Raw genomic sequence first — 21494 nt, 5'->3', positions numbered from 1 at the left:
CCGCCGGTCACCGGTCACGTGCTCCCGGGAACCTCTGAACTCTCGCGATACTTCCTCCGCTGTGTCTGCGCCGCTCTCGGCAGTTTCCGTAGGGAGAGCTCGGCGGCTGTCGGGGAGGTGAGTGTGAACAGGGTGCTGGCGACTTATTACCGCACAGTGATGGAGCGGGGGACTGTTATTGTATTTTATTATTATGGAGACAACTATGAGCAAGCGGCAACTACATCACAACTGAGGAGAGGACGGAAGTACATGTACACTGCTGGGCTATCCTCCGGGGCTCTGCTACATGTCAGGCCACGCCCACTCCGTTCATTATGTAACCAGACCACGCCCATACTGATTATATGTAACCAGGCCCCGCCCCCTGGACCTCCTCTATACCTCAGATATCCTAATAATTGAGATTGATGTATAAGAACAAAAACTTAAAATAACAATGTAATGTATAATACAATGTATACACATATTTACGGCATCTACATATGCGTATGAACAGAATATACACGTATGCACCAGGTATACACTTAAGTGAAGAGTATACACGTATGCACAGGGTATAAAATATGTACCAGGTATACATGTATGTACGGGGTATACACCTATGTATGGTGTATACACATATGTACCGGCTATACACATATATACTGCGTGTATACACACTATTAGAGATCTGGCAGTCCCTCAGATCATTTGGGTTTCCTGGAAGCCATTCAAAGACAACCTATAGAAGTCGTCCGGCCACCAGGTGTATGAAGTGCGAGCCATATCCATACATCTCTGGTATAGGAGGGGGCAGGGTCACCGTTCCCATAGATGATGCATAGCCCCGCAGTGTGGAGTAAGTAGTGTCTATAACACTATAAATACCTGCATGTTATTCATACAGATTTACTTCTCTCTTGATCAGGTCCTGTATAGCAGCGTCGTCATGGCCACCGCTGTGGACATAAGGTAAGAGAATATGGACCACACTTAAAGGGAGAAGTCACCACCAACCTACTGAATTGAGCTATAGCGATGTTTGCAGAATTGCAGTCGTAGCCGTGTTTGTGTTCCTCCATTGTTCCTTCTTGTCTCCTCCATCAGTGAGGACATCATCCAGACCATCTCCATTAAGAAGGAGACCAGCCTGGGTCTGAGCCTTGCGGGGGGCATCAGCACAGCAGAAGGACCCTTAATCCAGATTAAGAGCCTCATTCCTGGTGGAGACTGTCACAAGGTCAGTGCCCGGATATAACTCCTACACCTCGCCCCTTATAGTACATATACCGTATGTATATAGTAGAAATACTAGAGCTAACCTCATCATCACTGCGGTGTTCCATCATTAAATATCAAAAACCTTTATTTACTCTTTTAATATTTCCATCAATGGCTTGTTTTTTGCCTAAAACATTTGAGTGATCAAAAAGGTTTTCTATGACAATGCAAATTCCCCCAAACTAAACTAAAAAGAACACATATCGTTCTCCAGCTCCCGATAACTGTGTAACTCCAGCTCTTGCATCTTTTGAGCCCCATGGGTCAGAGGTCACAGGGCGCACTTCCTCCAATGGCCGGCCTCCATGGAAAAGGGGGCAATTCGGGAAGTGTCTGTGGAAACCAGTCATTGGATGAAGCAGGACACGTGAACCTCCGGGACTTCCAGTCAGACACAAGGCTCAAACCCAGAAATAATGGAGTGATGAAAAATTGGGAGCCGGAGTGGAATAAGTTTTTTTTATACCACATTTATATAGTTTTTCAAAATTTTCCCTTTTTGCACAATAAAGCAAAATCCCATTATGAGCTTCCTCTGTCTTACATTTTAATCATTTTAATCTCTAGATCTTTACTTGCTGTCGTTCTATAGGAAGCTTCATTGTTTACTTCCTGTGAATAGAAATCTGCCCGTGGTCATGTGATGTCACACAGGTGCAGGGCTCATTATATTACAAACAGTAATCTGAGCTGTGTGTTATAACGAGCTGCTCACCTGTGTGACATCGCATGACCAAGGATAGAATGATTGTGCACCTCTGTGACATCACATGACCAGGGATGTAACGAGCCCTGCACCTGTGTGACATCACAGGGACAGGGATATAACGAGCTGTGCACCTGTGTGACATATTACAAGGAATATAACGAGCCATGCACCTGTGTGACATCACATGACCAACAACTTGTTTTTATCCACAGGAAGGTAACAATGAAACTTCCTATAGAACGACAGCAAGCAGAGATGTAAAAAAAAAACTTAAGGAATTCATACAGAAAGTAGATTTAAAGAATTGTATATTTTTTTCCGTACACAAACCATATAAATTTTTCACTGGAAGTGGACAACCCCTTCAGCTCCCCAGGATCAGAGTTGTCACGGGGATCCAGCACCCACATTCAGCAATGTGTAGGTGCTGCTTTACCCCTCCAGGCGCAGGTTGAATTTATTCCACACTGAGATGCTGTAATAGCTGAGATGGGGTCCTGAATGGGGGTCTTCAGTGTATATTCATAGTTTATCCTAATCTATTCTGTTGTCTCTTTCTTTCTAGGATGGACGCTTAAGGGCTGGAGACTGCCTTGTGTCTGTGAATAGAGAACCGCTGATCGGCGTGTCGTGCGAGGAAGCAAAAAGTATATTAAATAGAGTGAAATTAAGGTAACGCACTGCGGCGCTTGCTTACTTTTTATAGATGGCTCATGAATGGTTTTAACATAAAGACCCAATAACAGGGGGGAATGATGCAGAACGGACCTTCCTATGAGAGTATTCCTGATCCCGGACCACTCATTATCTGCATTTACATACAGTTTGCATTTGTCGGCTGTTAGATAGGACTATGCATTGCCGAATAGTAACCAGTGGCGGTCCTACTGTCTGCCGATCACTAGATCACTGATCTCATTTACATGGGACGGTCACCAGAGATCACTCCTATTGCCAATAACCTAGGGAATGCACAGCCCCTCTCGCTGTGCCCGGACACGGACCTCCCATGTATTACATAAAATGACCTCTATACAACATGATAACATTTCCTTCTCCCCGGATATCAAGACCAGGGATTCTGGTTTTCTGAACCCCATCTGTTGTGTAGCAGTCATACCTCAGATATGGATTCCAGTGAAAAAGAGCTGAGCTGCAGTTCACCAGCTTGGCCACTATACAATGGATGGTGCCCTCTTCTATTATCTACAGCTTCAGTATAGCTGTCAATGCCCAGATAAAGTCTCCATGTCAGACTTCAACCAAACATATTGGGGCAGATTTACCCGGTCCATTTGCGATCCGGCGTTGGGTTCTCCGTCGCGGATTCGGGTCATCCGGCGATTCACTAAGGTAGTGCGCCCGATGTCCACCAGGTGTTGCTGCTGCGCTGAAGTCCGTCAGAGTTCACTGGAGTTCACCAAGCTATCCTGGGTGTAGGTAAGTGCGTGTCAAGCAACACTTTTTTTTTTTTTTTTTAAATTCCGCAGTTTTTCCGAATCCATCGGGTTTTCCGACGACCACGCCCCCTGATTTCCGTCGTGTGCATCGCGTGCGCCAAAAACCCGGAGCAATTCGGCGCAAATTGGTAATTTTCGGGAAACCCGAGGAAAAAAAGTGATTCAGGCCCTTAGTAAATGACCCCCATAATGATGATTTATACTGGGTATAGAAGCCCTCGAAAAACCCCTTTAAAAGCTCATTTTTTATTCCGCAGGAAATGTTCCTTTTGGGATATCTCTTTTATCAGATCAGACGGAGAACACAGCGACTCTGCATCATCCACAGCCACGAGTCACCTACTGCCGAAGATGTCTTCTACCCCAAATAGCTCCACACCTAATCCCCCTGTAAGTACAGGCCCTCTGTCTGTTCCCTTAACGGGGATTTCCCATAATAGAAAATTATCCACAAGAGAAGACCCCCCTTCCTTAGTCCCCCTGCACAGTCTCATTCAAGTCAATGGAGCAATCATAAAGTGCAAATGTTCTGTCTACACAAGTAGTGTAATGTATTATACACGTCATGAAATGATCCCCATATGGGACCTAAGACAAAAATTTTAAAGATGCAAAAAAAATTGATCCCAATAAAAATTAAAACTGCAAAAAACAAGCCTGAATAAAACAGCTCTTGCGATAGAAATATCTAATTATTATTTGTCTTAAAATGTGAAAAAAGCTAAATAAAAAATGCAAATATCAAAATGGAAACCCCAAAGTGATTGCTATAAAAACTGCATCTTTCCCTGAAAAAAAAAACAACTCCAGCAGCAGAAAACAAAAAATTTCATTTTTTTGTCTAATGTGTAGAGAGATGGATTACTGATTACCATAATTTTGCATAACTAGATAGATCTGCTATTCCTAACCCTGGAAAGCTGGGTGACTGCTAGAGATGAGCGGAACCAATGATTGAGCTTGGGTTTGGGGTTCGGCGACGTGACCCGGAAATAGTGCTCGATTTTTACAGGGGAGACCATCCAAACTACTAGCGATGGCTATGATTGGCTAGAGGAACACCACAGGCCAATCATAGGCCTGGTTGCTAGGTGGGTGAGTTTGCCAGATTGGCTATTCGGCTGCCAATCCGGCAACATATTGAGGTCGCAGGGCTGAAACCTGAACCCAATTGTCAGGTCCACTCAACTCTAGCAACAGCACAAATAGGAGGTGTAAGGATACATACAGGGGCGGGGGGAAGTTAATAAAACTGTCAGTGCAGTAGATAATTCATGCTGGATGATGTATGTGAGTCGGACTCTAGACAAGCCATTAGTTGGTTCAATCGAATTTTGTGCCGCATGGCTGAATTCTTCTGGCGCATCAGTAAATGCGCCTAGGCCACACCCCCTTTTCACTAGGCCAGCCCCTTTTCCAGACAAGTCAGAAAACTGTCTGAAAATTGTCTGAAACCCATAATAAATGTGGCGCTCTGCATGTACAACAGACAGGTTGATTTATCTCCCCCAGTGCCTCAGACCTGTGTGTGCAAACTATTGCTTTTTTGTTGTATTTGCATTGACTTTTTATATTTTTATTTAATACATATCTCCTCCGGGCAGAGCCAAAGTGGTAACCTGAAGGAGCGTCGCGGGAGTGCGGAGGACGCGTCTCTGCCAGGTAACATCCACTACAACACACGACACAATGCAGACTACACAACAGGGGAACATTTGTAAAATCATTGACATTGGTGCAAAAAGGGCACAAAAAATAAAAATTTGTTAAAATAAGAAAACAAAACAATAAAAAACTAAGATCAATGATCCCCAGTGAGTTCCTAAAATAGTCTCCCCCAGTCTGAAATACACAGAGAAGACTCATAACGAGGAGTCTGTACGGTCTGATGGGATTATGGCTGCTCATAGGGAACAAGGTCTGGGAAATGAGGATTTCTAAGGTCATCACATATCACATGTTACTACAACTACCTACCTTATTCTACTGTGCACCTACCGCTACTCCTGAGCACCTACAACTACTACTGTGGACCTACCACTACTCCTGAGCACCTACCACTACTACTACTGGTATCGCCTCTGCTACTGCGCACCTTAATCCACTACTTAGCATTAACCACTACTACTGTGGTTACACAAATCCTATTTAGAAAGAAATGGACCTATACCAGACAGTAATAGGCATGTGCCATACATAGCAAGGGCACGGTAATGTTGTACAACCATCCGCTCTTAACAACTAGCAATACCGAAAAAGAAAGGAAAATGAGCACCAATGGTAATAATAAAACTACAATTTTATTGGGTATAATTAAAAAGGTAACATGTAACAAGACAGAGTGATTACGCAGCAAGCATATGTGGGTGCTGAGCAGCAGCAAACGTTCAGTGAGCTATAAGATTATAAATATATAGTAAGCAAAGTGCCAAAGTGCATAGAACTGAACATACAATAAAAAAGTATTAGTGGTACACAGACAGCCATAAAGCATAATGGTAATACCTTAGATCCAGTAACAGTAAGGTGCACAGAAGGGCCGCTGCTCAGCACCTCCCCGACACGTGTTTCGTCCTCTCAGGACTTTGTCAAGGGGTGGTGCCAGAAAGGCGTGAACAGATTAAAAACTGGAGCTGACCAATAGGGATTAAGAACGCACCTGTACAAAATGAGGAGATGAAAGGACGTAGGAGGTGGTGAGATGTATGGCGCATGTCCGGGGGCATGTGCGCCAGAACGAGGACAGGGGGCGGGACAAACGCATCATCCGGAGCAATCATGTGATCCGGACGATACGACGGCCGCCCGCCCGCGCAGGTGCACAGCTGCCCCCGGGCATGCGCACAACCACCTGTGGAAGAAAGTGCCATCTTAGAAATGGGCATAGGAGATGTACTCTGGTGATGTATAATAGACAGCGATAATGAGTTCAATGGGCCATGGGCGAGACTATATATAAGGAGCGATGTGTAGGCTAGCCATATAAAAAGGGGGGTAAAGTGCAAATGTGCATGAACAAATTAATGAATCACAGTACATACGTGTGAAACCATAAAAAAGGGCAGTAAAAATACAAAGTGCGGATCAAACGTGAAAAATGCAGGTGCACAAACAAGGGAAAGAAAATACCAATCCACTAAAAATATCTATGTCTATACATTGGCTCAAAATAGACACATTAGAATACAGAGAGACAAAATGACAAGTGTTAACATCTGCATGGACAATAATGCATGATGACAATGAGCTGTGTGATAATAAAGTGCTAAGTGTCGGAACATATATAGGACAGGAATGCTGCCCAGAGTAAGTGGACAGCCATACGGATACCAATTCAAAACACATAAGGAGGAGCGACGCACTGGCCAATCAGGGAGTTGTCCCACAATCAGATGAATAGGAACGCATGTCAGTTTCACCAGGAGACAGATAGGATGCGTAGTATATAGATCCGCTCATCCAAAGACAATACTATTCTATGAAAAAAGAAAAAAATATTAATAAAATCATATATAAAATAATAAAAACAAGGACTGCACCACAGGTAGAGAAAGCAGAGACCAAAAGATAGACCCAGTGAATAGGAGAACATATCAGAGAAAAGCAGAGAACCCAAAGTTTTCATTTAATCCCTGGGGTGACACAGTTTGCAGTGTCCAGATCCATTTAGATTCGATTGGAGCAATTTACGTTTTAGAGCACCCCCGGAGGTCCAACCTTACATGATCAATCCCAATAACTTTAAACCCAGACGGTTCTGAGTTGTGGACTTGCCTGAAGTGGCGGGGAATGGGTTTGAGCTTGAGAATGGCCTCTTCCGATGGGACGGATGCTGCAGCCAAAATTCCTGTGACATGTTCACGGGTTCTAATTTTTGAGTTCACGAGTTGTCATACCCACGTAGATCTTCTTGCAGGGGCAGGTAGCATAATAGATTACTCCTTTTGTAGTGCAATTGATGGACCATGTAATTTTAAAATGTTTTGTGCCAACATTGGGACATGCGATGCACTTCCCGCAAGGGGTGCATCCCCATTTAGGTGGCTGCACTCCGAAGATCCTTTTTGGTGGTTCGGGGACCAGATAGCTGTGTACAAGTGTGTCTCCCAGATTCCGTGCTCTACGAGACACAATGGCAGGATATGGTGTTAATATCTTTTGCAATATCGGGTCAGTTGTGAGGATTGGCCAAAACTTTTTGAAAATTTGTTGCATGTCTTTCCATAAATTGTGATAGGTGGTAATGAATCGTGGAGGTTGTTTGGTATTCATCGGTTTCTTAGGATACAAAAGTGAATTGCGATCGGTAGCACAAGCCCGTCTATATGCTTTAGAGATACATCTCTTACTATAACCCCGCTCAAGAAATCTCTGTTTAAGATCAGCAGCCTGTTCATCAAATTCTTCTGGTGTCGAGCGAATTCTTTTCATCCGTAAAAACTGGCCCACTGGAACCGCATTGATAGTTTGACTGGGGTGGGCAGAGGTGGCATGCAAGAGGGTATTTGTTGAGGTAGCTTTGCGAAACACATCTGTTTGAAGATATCTAAGAAAATCCTTAGCGATCCGAATATCTAAAAAATCAATACAATTAGCATTGCAGCACCAGGTCAATTTGATGTTGCGTTGATTGTTGTTTAACTGGTCAACAAAAATTCTCAAATCGGTTTCGGCTCCCTGCCAGATGATGAAGATGTCGTCAATGTACCGCGCCCAAAAGAGGACTCGGCACATTGCATCTCCACCATCTGACAGGAAGAGGTCCCTCTCCCACAGCCCCAGGAAAAGACTGGCATATGAGGGGGCACAAGCCGTCCCCATAGCCATTCCCTGGAGCTGCAGTTAGAAGGACCCATTAAAAGTAAAGAAATTGTGCGTGAGTGCGAACTCCAAAAGTCACAAAATAAAAGAAATCTCTGCCTCTTCATATTGTGATAAATGTAGAAAATATGCCACCGCCCTCAATCCATCTTCATGTTTAATGGAAGTATAAAGGGACTCCACATCACAAGTCACAAGAAGCTGGCTGGGATCCAAATGGATACCCTCCAGCTTTGGCAAGAGGTCAGTGGAGTCCAGTGTAAGATGAAAGGGTCTTCACCAGTGGTTGGAAGATGGCATCAATGAATTTACAGATATTATCCGAGCAGTTACCTCGACCCAAGATGATTGGTCTCCCGGTCGGATTGGTCTCCCACACCTGAGCACCTACAACCACTCCTGAGCACCTACAACCACTCCTGAGCACCTACAACCACTCCTGAGCACCTACAACCACTCCTGAGCACCTACAACCACTCCTGAGCACCTACAACCACTCCTGAGCACCTACAACCACTTCTGTGTACCTACAACCACACCTGAGCACCTACAACCACTCCTGAGCACCTACAACCACTCCTGAGCACCTACAACCACTCCTGAGCACCTACAACCACTCCTGAGCACCTACAACCACTCCTGAGCACCTACAACAACTCCTGAGCACCTACAACCACTTCTGTGCACCTACAACCACACCTGAGCACCTACAACCACTCCTGAGCACCTACAACCACTCCTGAGCACCTACAACCACTCCTGAGCACCTACAACCACTCCTGAGCACCTACAACCACTCCTGAGCACCTACAACCACTCCTGAGCACCTACAACCACTCCTGAGCACCTACAACCACTCCTGAGCACCTACAACAACTCCTGAGCACCTACAACCACTCCTGAGCACCTACAACCACTCCTGAGCACCTACAACCACACCTGAGCACCTACAACCACACCTGAGCAGCTACAACCACTCCTGTGCACCTACAATTACCACTGTGCACCTACCAAAACTACTATTGAGTACCTACCACTATCATTGTGCACCCACCACTGCTACTTCTGACCACCTACAACTAATAATGTGCACTTACCTCTACTACTATGCACATAAACACACCCGTTGCTCTATTATTTGCAGGTCATCATCAGGGACACAACCAGCCCAAGGGGATTTCTCTTAGACCCGATGTCCGACTCAAAGTAGACAAACTGGAAATGGTAAGAGACAATTATTAACCTCTTCACCTCCTTATTCCGCAATATAAAGGTCCCTACTGGAATTATCATCGAGTACCTGCCCACCACCCACTAACCCTGATGCCTCCTATCATTCCCTACTGATCACTCATGGCTTATAGACGGCATATAGAGCGGGGTATGGAAGTACAGCATATGCCTATACCATAGTGTAGTACCCAGGGGCCATGTCTGACTTCCTCTGTGCTGCTGTGTTTATATATACTTTATAGCCTGTACTACTGATATCAGGCCACTGCTTGTATCTTTTTATGTAGGCGCTGAGGTATCTAGGTATTAACCTGACTCCGGAGCAGAGGGAATCTATGAGAAGCCACATGGACCTGGATGCTGATGAGACTGTGTGTTATGGAGGTAGGTCACTCATAGGACATCACAATCCTATATCTGATCATGTATTATATGCACTGTATTATAGTTATAAGGACACCTAAATACTGATGCTGTTCTCCTCTGTATGGAAGACTTTATCCAGGTGGCCAAAGAGATGTTGAAGCTGCAGTTAGAAGAAGGAGATTTGGGGCAGTACATCATGACGGGAGAAGACAATCGCTTTATAGACAGTGTCACCAGTCAGGTAATGTGTCTTTGTGCCCCTTGCTTATTAGGAATACATATACATACAATTTCTGGAATTATTATGCATTAGAAGGCTCCTCCGTCACTAAGATGCGGTGATCAATCACTTATCAGGTATTACACTGCTCTCTTGTAATGAGTAGCCTATCCAAGCAACACGGTCACATTCTAGGTCCTCCAGGGTGAGGCACACTCTTTGCAGCCCTGTACACTCTTGCTGATGAGGGTCCCGATTGGGAGACCGCCTCCTTTAAAGGGAACCTTTCACCACATTTCTAGCATCTGTCACCCCCCTGTTAAGTAAATGCCACCCTTCTTTTAGCTGAGAGTTGTTTCCCTCACATCCCCATAAAATCAACTTTGTTATCTTACCTGGCATACAGTCAGATCTAGCAGGAGTAGGAGGGGGTGTGTCCTGCTCAGCCAAGTCCAGAGGCTCCTCCCCATGCCTCCTTCTTACCATTCAGCAGTACATGTCATGTGACCAGGGTGATCTCATATAAGGTCGTTTACCCACTAAAATTTGAAAAATCTACCCCATGTATGTATCTGATCACATGAAATCACAGCGGCATCCATGGGCCTCTACTCCTCCACATCCTCTATGAAGGCTGCTGTGATTTTATGTGATCAGATACATACATGGGGTATCATGATATCATGCAGCACTTCATGTCATGTGACCAGGGTGATGTCATCTAAGGTCCTTTACCCACTAACATTTGCAAAATCTTCCCCATGTATGTAGCTGATCACATGAAATCACACAGCAACATTTCATGTGATTAGATACATACATAGGGTAGATTTTGCAAATAATAGTAGGTAAAGGACTTGAGTTGACATCACCTTGTGCTGAATGATAAGGAGGCATGTGGCATTGGGAGGAGCCACTGGACTGACACGACCTACGGGTAGGTGTGGCGCTCTTTCTGGAAGAATTCAGCCATGTTTTATAAATGCACCTTTTTTAACATTTATCCTCATAGCAGGTGATAAATAATGAAAATCTTAGAGCTACAGCACTGCTGGGGGTCCCCGTCCTCCTTACACCCATAGACTGTGAATGGAACAGGACCATGCACTCTCCCCCAGCGCTCCAATAAAGCTCCTCCTCGCTGCGCAGCCCCTGTTTTAGAGAGAAAGAGATAATTATTGAAAAAAAATAACCTAACTTTTTTTTCATGCCCATATTTTAGATCCAGTCAATAAACCTTTCCCACACGGATGACATGAGTAGGATGCGGAGCGAGAGGGACGACTTGTGTGGCCATATCAAATCTCTGAAGGTAAGTGGTAAAGGGGCCTACAGCTGGGTGATCAGATACACCACCAGACATATGAGGTGTGTCCTGCTTCTTTACAGGAACAACTCCAAGAATCCGAAAAGCGCAACACCCAGCTTTCTGCAGAGCTCCGTAATGTGCAAAAGGTAAGTGGTGATATGTGACAGGGAACATGGAATACAACACTTTATGCACACACTATAAGGAGATCTACCATCAAACTCCATCATGATAAACCAGGGGCACTTACTCATAGATCCTGGCTCTTATATTTGTTATCCATGGCCTCCTTCTTCCTAAAATCAACTCATGCTGTTGAGCCAAAAGGGCTCTGGGGAGGTTGTTAACAGAGCTCCTCTATGCTGCAGCTTCACAGGCTGTAACACTGTGCAGGAGCACTTCTGCTGAGGCAGAGGAGGAGACAGTGTAACAACATGTGAGATTTTCTTTAAGTTTTCATTGTTGCTTTCCATTAGATGATTGTGCAGAGTTTTACAGTCGGTCCCCGGGTTATGTACAAGATAGGTTCTTAAGTTGAATTTGTATGTAAGTCAGAACTGTATATTTTATCATTGTAACCCCATCATTGTCTCTGTGACAATTGGATTTTAATAATGTTGGATTGTCATAAGAACCAGAATTATCAATAAAGCTTCATTACAGACACCTGTGATAACTGTTACAGCTGATTATTATATTCTAGGGCTAAAGTACAGGAATTACCAACATCCAGAGGTTCGTTTTGTAACTAGGGGTTGTCTGTAAGTTGGGTGTTCTTACGTAGGGGACCGGCTGTACTTCTTTTTAATTGTGTTTAGTTTATAACCTGCACTAGGGATCTATGAAGATGTTTATTTCTCTTCCTTCTCTTATCCGCAGACCACAATAACATTGTCTTATTGGAGAAAAATCCAAAATCCATTTTGATTAATTATTTCTGTGGTAGTGAGCATCACTGGCTAACGCTCCTCTGCTATCTATTATCCTTACGTGCATGTTTTAAATCACATCCTTATGAAATTGTTGTTTCACATCACCTAGCAACCCATCCGTTTAAAACGCATCGCACTTGCAATGCTCGTGAGTGCAATGCGTTTTTGATGCGTCTCCATAGACTTGAATGGGGCGTGAAAAAAAAGCGCAAATAAGGACAAGCCCATTGGAAACAATGGGACAGAGTGCAATGCAAGTTCTGCGCGTCAAAAGCACGCGCAGAACTTGCTCGTGAAAAACGCCAGTGTAGAAGGGGCCTGAGACTGAGACTCCTGGAGCCCCGGCTGATACCCCTGGCAATCTCTGCATCTCTCAAAAGAGATCTACCACCAAAACCCATCATAAAATTCCTGTTGCTTTTGTTACGTCAAATAAAATCACCTTCTGGAGATTGTGATACCTTTTAATGGCTAACTGAGATGGAAGATGTTACAAGCTTTCAGGACTGCTAAGGTCCCTTCATCAGGCATGATATGACAGGCTTTCTTGTCCCTGCTTTATCATGATAGATTTTGATTGTGGATTTACTTTAAAGTGACCTTCCACCTACAAAACTGTCTATACATCAGGCATGAACATAAGCGGTGACCTTCAACCTTCCTCTATTGCTTTTATGTACCTACTTTATCAGTTTCAAGGCAGTGAATATGAGTGTTACTGCATAAGTCAGTAACTGTTTTAGGGGACACTTCATAAGCAGAGGTGAATAAATGGAGACACATGGAGGAGACCAGGGATGTTTACTAGTCATATAGACCTAGCTGCTGTGATTTACTCCTCCTCTTCCTCTCCATAGACCTAACTAGTCATGTAGACCTAGCTGCTGTGACTCATGACTCCCCCTTCCTCTCCATACACTTAATTAGTCATGTAGACCTAGCTGCTGTGACTCACTCCTCCTCTTTCTCTACATAGACCTAACTAGTCATGTAGACCTAGCTGCTGCGACTCATGACTCCCCCTTCCTCTCCATAGAACTAACTAGTCATGTAGACCTAGCTACTGTGATTCACTCCTCCTCTTCCTCTCTATAGACCTAACTAGTCATGTAGACCTAGCTACTGTGACTCACTCCTCCTCTTCCTCTCCATAGAACTAACTAATCATGTAGACCTAGCTACTGTGACTCATGCCTCCCCCTTCCTCTCCATAGAACTAACTAGTCATGTAGACCTAGCTGCTGTGACTCACTCCTCCTCTTCCTCTCCATAGACCTAACTAGTCATGTAGACCTAGCTACTGTGATTCACTCCTCCTCTTTCTCTACATAGACCTAACTAGTCATGTAGACCTAGCTGCTGTGACTCACTCCTCCTCTTCCTCTCCATAGACCTAACTAGTCATGTAGACCTAGCTGCTGTGACTCACTCCTCCTCTTCCTCTCCATAGAACTAACTAGTCATGTAGACCTAGCTGCTGTGACTCACTCCTCCTCTTCCTCTCCATAGACCTAACTAGTCATGTAGACCTAGCTACTGTGACTCATGCCTTTCCCTTCCTCTCCATAGAACTAACTGGTCATGTAGACCTAGCTGCTGTGACTCACTCCTCCTCTTCCTCTCCATAGAACTAACTAGTCATGTAGACCTAGCTGCTGTGACTCACTCCTCCTCTTCCTCTCCATAGACCTAACTAGTCATGTAGACCTAGCTACTGTGACTCATGCCTTTCCCTTCCTCTCCATAGAACTAACTGGTCATGTAGACCTAGCTGCTGTGACTCACTCCTCCTCTTCCTCTCCATAGACCTCTGTGTATATAGAGGTTACATATATCAGTAACAGCAGTAGTTGAGCACAGTGTTGTCTCATTCATCCCCTATAGCCCCCCTTTAGAAGTAGTGGCAGGATGGAGTCTCAACCCGCCCCTCCATCAGTTATTTATGGGTGGATAGGGGATAATAATACAATTTGGGCCAAACCCTTCTGCTTCCAGCCACTGATACATCCATTTATACCTCGCAGGAAGCCAAGGCGGCCATTGATGAGACGAGGGCGCTGCGGAATAGAATACACCTGGCAGAGGTGGCACAGAAGCAGGCGCGGGGCATGGAGGTGGACTATGAAGAAGTCATCCGTCTACTGGAAGCCGAAATCATGGAGCTCAGGGCCCGACTGTCTGATCATTCTGGGCAGAGTAATGTAAGCAGATAGTTCCCCTATATGATCTCCTATTCCTATACAACTACAGAAATGTGTTAGCTCCAGTGGCGTTGCTAGGGTCACAAAAGATCTGGGGCACGGGCGCCAATGCATCCGTACCAAATTCTCAGTTGCGTCCCCTTTCGTACACCCCCCTCATGTCATTCCACCTGTAAAACTGTACTCAAAAACAACTGTAGAGCTACAGAAAACGCAGTAGAAATGCTACCAATTATATCCAGAGCAGAAGTTGTTCTTCATGTTCTCCATTAAGCCTCCATCATCATTTCTCTTTATCCAGCCATGCGCTGTGCCTATGGAGATGACCACATCTTATGTTCTACACTTTTCTATTGTCCCCAATCTTTGTCTCCTAACAGTGTTATCATTCTTCTACCCCTAAAACTCTTCAACCAAATAATGTAATACAGCTGCACACAAAGTCCTAAAAATACTAGTAATGCCCCCCAGTGTAACACATTATAAAATCCACCTTTCTAAGCCGCACATTTTACAATTACACCACAATTATGGCCCCACTCTGTATGCCAGCACACCCCTATCTTGTGGCCCTTACACTCACTAAAGCCCCCACATTGTGCCACCCACCTAATAATGATCCCTAAATGTGGCTTGACATGTAACAATGCCACCTACACTCAGTAATAGAACCCCACACAGTGAGTGCCCCACATACTCACTCATAACCCCCACATAGCCCCCACATCCAGTAACAGCCCCCTCACTATTAGCCCCCCCCCCCCACTAATAGCCAAACAGCCACTTATAACCCCATAACTAAAAGCCCCCATATTTAGTAATGCTCCCCACACTTAGTAGTAGCGCTCCACTTGCTAATAACCCCCTACACTCAAAAATAGCCTCCATAAACACTAATAGCCCCCACATTCAGTAACATAGCTCTCTACTTTCTAATAGCCCCCCTACACTCACTTATAGGCCCCACATTTAGTGATAGTCCCCTTACACTAACTAAAAGACCCCTCATAGCCCCGTCACACTAATAGATCCCCACATTCAGTAATAGCTCTCCACTTGCTAATTGCTTCTATACACAAAGAAAATAGCCCCCACACTCCCTAATAGCCCCCCACTCTTACTTATAACTCCCACACTCAGTAATAGTCCCCTCACACTCACTAAAAGACCCCACATATCCCCCTCACACTAATAGCCCCCACACTCCCTAATAGCCCCCCACACTTACTTATAACTCCCACACTCAGTAATAGTCCCCTTACACTCACTAAAAGACCCCACATATCCCCCTCACACTAATAGCCACAAACACACTCAGTAATATTATGAGTAACATTATAGCCTCCCACTACTCAGGGATAGCCTCTACATAAAGTAATGCCCCAAAACTCCATATGCACACTGTATAACTAAAAAAAGATGAGTTACACTTACCTCTCTTCACTCCTGATTTCCTCTTCCCCTCCACCTGCAGGACGGGATGCGGTGACGTCACTACACAGCGCCTCCTGCTCCCGGCTGCTAGAGGGAGCTGCTTGAAGCAGGAGACGCAATGTCATCGCCTCCTGCAGCTCTCACTACAGCACAGAACTGCTGTATGTGCTCTGTAGTGGAGCAGGATGCTGACGGCTCCCTGCTACACTACAGTAATCATCTCTATAAGCATCCAGAGGATGCAAATAGAGATGAAAGTAGAGGGAGCCAGGTGACAATATTCGGGGCACCAGTCAAAAGATCCGGGACTCGTGCCCCGGATCTTTTGACCTAACGACGCCCCTGCTTAGCTCCACCCTCAACGGGAACTTGCCACCAAATTTTAGCACATTAAACTACCTGCCCCCTCAGGAAGAGGATGAAATGTCCTTTCTATAATTCCCTCTTTTATGTGACATTTCATCTATTCAAATAAAACATCTTCTCCAAGTCATGTGACAATTAGCAGAGAAGAGTCATATTTTGTCTGAGATGGGTCAAGCCTAGAGGCTACATTTCAGGGGTTGCTATCTTTTGTTCTATAGTACCTAGAAATGTGCAAATGGTATCATATTCAAGATAAGAATCTCATCTTTCATCTGAGATCTACAGAACCAAAGGTAAAACGACAGTTAAAGGCATAGTTGGAAATACAAGCTTCAGATAAAAATCCATTATTCAAATATCCCTTTAACTGTCTGTATGTCTGGTTCTGTAGATCACAGAACCATAAGCCCAATGGAATCTGAAGGACGAGATACTTTTTATTTAATATGACACCACAATGTTACTTTAAAATCGAGGATATGGGCAGCCTCTAAACTTGACTCATCTCAGGCAAAATATGACTCTTCGCTGCACATTGTCACATGACTTTGGAAAATAATTTTTCCTAGGGTAAGATTTCTAGAAAGGACATTTTATGCTCTACATGAGGCAGGTAATATGGGGTGACTGGATCTCTTTAAACTCTGTGATCAGGGAGCTACATTACTTGTATCGTGATGCAATGTTCCAAATTCTAAACTTCTGTTTCCTCCCTTGCACAGGACTGTATACAGGACCTAAAGCGCAGGATCACAGTCCTGGATTGTCAGCTACGCAAATCCGAGACGGCGCGGAAGGCCTTTGAGATGTCTACATTGAAACTGCTGCAGTTTGTGGAGGTAAGTGATTCCCATATTACGTAGCTAGTAGTGGATTATGAACGGCAGCCCGTGGCCCAGGCATCCTAGGGGCCCCATGACCACCTGCCAAATTTTATACTGAGAAGAACCTTCACCCATGATATCCTTGTATATCTGTTCCTGCTCTCCATACACATGTACACAAGAGCCGTTTCAGGACCTTTGAAGGTCCTCCAAAGGTCCTTAAACCACAGACAGAAAGCAGCAGAAGGGACACGCCCTCCATTCAACAAATTGCTGATTGTAGGGGCCATAATATTCACACAGCCCAGGGCTCATGGTGGTCTTAAGCAGCCGCTGTACCTAGCGCATGGTCACGTGCAGACAGGTCCCAACCTACCAATCATAGCACAAGCACCCTTGAGTTAAAGGGTTGTCCCAAAATTAAAAGTGATCCTTTATCCAGTAAAAAGAGGATAATATCAGGAATGAGGTTCCTGGTCCAGCATGTGAATGGAGCAGCAGGTCGAGCATCCACACTGTCACTCCAAAAGGCAGTGAATGGAGCGGCAGTGTGTGCACTCAATCTGCTGCTCCATTCACAGAACCGGGAAACAGTACCCCATGTAATGGTGATAGATTAGGGGGGTATCAGTGATGAGTAAGGTTTATCCCAGCAATATTCATATGTAAATCTTCTCTCTCCCTGCAGAACACCCATGAGGTGCTGGCAGACAATGGCGGCTCTACATTGAGTCTATGGTAAGTATGTGAGGCCCTTCATCTTCCCAGTGCTGGGGTCACTGATGATGATGATGATGATGATGTATGGATAGAGGGGTTATTTACTGCTTTCTCCCCTCTGATTCCTGTGCAGTGATCACCCCCCGGCGTTGTCCTCGCAGATGAAGGTCCTGGGGAAGAACCGGCCGGGTGTCATGGCGGCTCTTGCAGCAGAAGCGCAGGAGCTCTCACTGTTCGTTCGATCTCTAATAGAAGCAGATTGTGAGTTCTCCGCTATTTGTTTTTAATAAAAATATTCCTAAATAGTGGTAGGGGTGTCCCTGCCTGTTCCTGGGGGCACACAGGACCTCATCAGTGCCTGTCCTTCTCCCCTCAGGTCTCCCTTATGGATGGGAAGAAGCTTATACTGGAGATGGGATCAAGTACTTTATCAAGTAAGTAGCCGTGGCATCACTGTGTGACATCCCTGTACTGTGACATCACTGTGTGCATTATCCCTGTACTGTGACATCACTGTGTGCATTATCCCTGTACTGTGACATCACTGTGTGTATTATCCATGTACTGTGACATCACTGTGTGTATTATCCCTGTACTGTGACATCACTGTGTGTATTATCCCAGTACTGTGACATCACTGTGTGTATTATCCATGTACTGTGACATCACTGTGTGTATTATCTCTGTACTGTGACATCACTGTGTGTATTATCTCTGTACTGTGACATCACTGTGTGCATTATCCCTGTACTGTGACATCACTGTGTGTATTATCCCTGAACTGTGACATCACTGTGTGTATTATCCCTGTACTGTGACATCACTGTGTGTATTATCCCTGTACTGTGACATCACTGTGTGCATTATCCCTGTACTGTGACATCACTGTGTGTATTATCCCTGTACTGTGACATCACTGTGTGTATTATCCCTGTAGTGTGACATTACTGTGTGTATTATCTCTGTACTGTGACATCACTGTGTGTATTATCCCTATACTGTGACATCACTGTGTGCATTATCCCTGTACTGTGACATCACTGTGTGTATTATCCCTGTACTGTGACATCACTGTGTGTATTATCCCTATACTGTGACATCACTGTGTATATTATCCCTGTACTGTGACATCACTGTGTGCATTATCCCTGTACTGTGACATCACTGTGTGTATTATCCCTGTACTGTGACATCACTGTGTGTATTATCCCTGTACTGTGACATTACTGTGTGTATTATCTCTGTACTGTGACATCACTGTGTGTATTATCCCTGTACTGTGACATCACTGTGTGTATTATCCTGTACTGTGACATTACTGTGTGTATTATCCCTGTACTGTGACATCACTGTGTGTATTATCCTGTACTGTGACATCACTGTGTGTATTATCCCTGTACTGTGACATCACTGTGTGTATTATCCCTGTACTGTGACATCACTGTGTGTATTATCCCTGTACTGTGACATCACTGTGTGTATTATCTCTGTACTGTGACATCACTGTGTGTATTATCCCTGTACTGTGACATCACTGTGTGTATTATCCCTGTACTGTGACATCACTGTGTGCATTATCCCTGTACTGTGACATCACTGTGTGTATTATCCCTGTACTGTGACATCACTGTGTGTATTATCTCTGTACTGTGACATCACTGTGTGTATTATCCCTGTACTGTGACATCACTGTGTGCATTATCCCTGTACTGTGACATCACTGTGTGTATTATCCCTGTACTGTGACATCACTGTGTGCATTATCCCTGTACTGTGACATCACTGTGTGCATTATCCCTGTACTGTGACATCACTGTGTGTATTATCCCTGTACTGTGACATCACTGTGTGCATTATCCCTGTACTGTGACATCACTGTGTGTATTATCCCTGTACTGTGACATCACTGTGTGTATTATCTCTGTACTGTGACATCACTGTGTGTAGTATCCCTGAACTGTGACAGCACTGTGTGTATTATCTCTGTACTGTGACATCACTGTGTGTATTATCCCTGTACTGTGACATCACTGTGTGTATAATCTCTGTACTGTGACATCACTGTGTGTATTATCCCTGTACTGTGACATCACTGTGTGTAGTATCCCTGTTCTGTGACATCACTGTGTGTAGTATCCCTGTTCTGTGACATCACTGTGTGTAGTATCCCTGTACTGTGACATCACTGTGTGTAGTATCCCTGTACTGTGACATCACTGTGTGTATTATCTCTGTACTGTGACATCACTGTGTGTAGTATCCCTGTACTGTGACATCACTGTGTGTATTATCCCTGTACTGTGACATCACTGTGTGTATTATCCCTCTACTGTGACATCACTGTGTGTATTACCCCTGTACTGTGACATCACTGTGTGTATTATCCCTGTACTGTGACATCGCTGTGTGTATTATCCCTGTACTGTGACATCACTGTGTGTATCTCTGTACTGTGACATCACTGTGTGTATTATCCCTGTACTGTGACATCACTGTGGTGTATTATCCCTGTACTGTGACATCACTGTGTGTATTATCCATGTACTGTGACATCACTGTGTGTATTATCCCTGTACTGTGACATCACTGTGTGTATTACCTCTATACTGTGACATCACTGTGTGGACAATACCTGATTTTCTATAGCATGACAATTCCTTCTTCCCTTGCAGTCATGTTACAGAGGCCACATCATGGACTCACCCAGTAATCAGTTCCCTCGGCCGGAAGGGAGGGGATGATGATATGGAGGATGGTCCCAGGGAATTATTGGAGCTGACAAGCCTTTGAAGCGCCCCCTACAGATATTCCCAACACGGTTAATGGGCCAATGTAATAGAGGGCTCCTCCAGCTACTGTACTGCCAGACTATGTCCCAGCCCTAGAGTATATATTATGGAGACACTTGGCACCCGTCCTGAAGATACACATAGAAGTTGTGAGACAATCCCTTTAAGGTTTTCTACCCTTTTAGGAGCTTGTAGCCATGGTGCAGTATTAGAGCGCCGCCATGTGGTGTAGCCATGTTATCCCCTCTACTGAGGGTCACTTGTAGTATATTGGGTATAAATAGGTCAGAATTATAGTGTTAAAATATGCACATTTTCTATAAATATAGTATTTTTATGAGTAGCCAAGGTTGTTATGTTACACGGCATTTAGTTTCCTGTAATATACCAGTGATGTCCATCAGTTATTGTATAAAATAATAAAAATTTGTTCCTTGTTTTTATAAGTTTTTCTGTGACCTTTCATTAGTATATATCAGACATAGGCCCCACGTACACGGCCAACAAGGTACACGGCCAACCATCCGAAATGGACATTTCGAGGAAAGTTTGTTTGTGTCTATTCCCCTGCACTTACACGCTGCAGCCATAAGGGGGCGCACCTACCGTTCGTACACCAGTTGCAGAGCGTCTTCCTCATTCTATAGAGTCATATTCTGCTGTCAGATAAGCGTTTGTCGACTTATCGCTGGCACCTAAAGCAGGACAAATACAGGGACCAGCTTTCCTAGAAATACTAGTTCTCCCTCTCTGACCCAGTAATGAACCCAGAAAGACATTACTCAATATGTTATGTCTGATAAATGACGCATTTAAACTAGAACATGTACATATTAGTTTTATATTT

The 21494-nt window shown here is 44.5% G+C and overlaps 1 protein-coding gene across 1 annotated transcript; it reads left to right on the top strand.

Moving 5' to 3' along the window:
* Positions 1-6: 6 nt before the first annotated feature.
* STXBP4 (syntaxin binding protein 4) lies at positions 7-21065 on the top strand. Its single transcript, XM_072112285.1, has 17 exons — positions 7-117; positions 911-954; positions 1090-1222; positions 2538-2644; positions 3690-3822; positions 5037-5094; positions 9398-9477; positions 9774-9870; positions 9981-10093; positions 11295-11384; positions 11462-11527; positions 14338-14514; positions 17037-17153; positions 17827-17876; positions 17992-18119; positions 18235-18292; positions 20531-21065. The coding sequence occupies exons 2-17, from the start codon at positions 932-934 to the stop codon at positions 20646-20648; spliced, it is 1548 nt and encodes a 515-aa protein (XP_071968386.1). The 5' UTR covers positions 7-117; positions 911-931; the 3' UTR covers positions 20649-21065.
* The last annotated feature ends 429 nt before the right edge of the window (positions 21066-21494 follow it).

This window comes from Engystomops pustulosus, chromosome 6 (genome assembly GCF_040894005.1).
Source record: "Engystomops pustulosus chromosome 6, aEngPut4.maternal, whole genome shotgun sequence".
NCBI classification, from domain to species: domain Eukaryota; kingdom Metazoa; phylum Chordata; class Amphibia; order Anura; family Leptodactylidae; genus Engystomops; species Engystomops pustulosus.
The sequence above is the reverse complement of the archived record's forward strand: the minus strand, read 5'-3'. Positions and strand labels throughout refer to the sequence as shown.

What these genes read in the sequence shown, in the direction of transcription:
- STXBP4 (XM_072112285.1), top strand. Translation starts at nt 932, where the DNA reads ATGGCCACCGCTGTGGACATAAG. An exon ending in CTGGTGGAGACTGTCACAAG is followed by an intron (nt 1,223 to 2,537) that starts GTCAGTGCCCGG and finishes CTTTCTTTCTAG; the next exon opens with GATGGACGCTTAAGGGCTGG. An exon ending in TGAGACTGTGTGTTATGGAG is followed by an intron (nt 9,871 to 9,980) that starts GTAGGTCACTCA and finishes TCTGTATGGAAG; the next exon opens with ACTTTATCCAGGTGGCCAAA.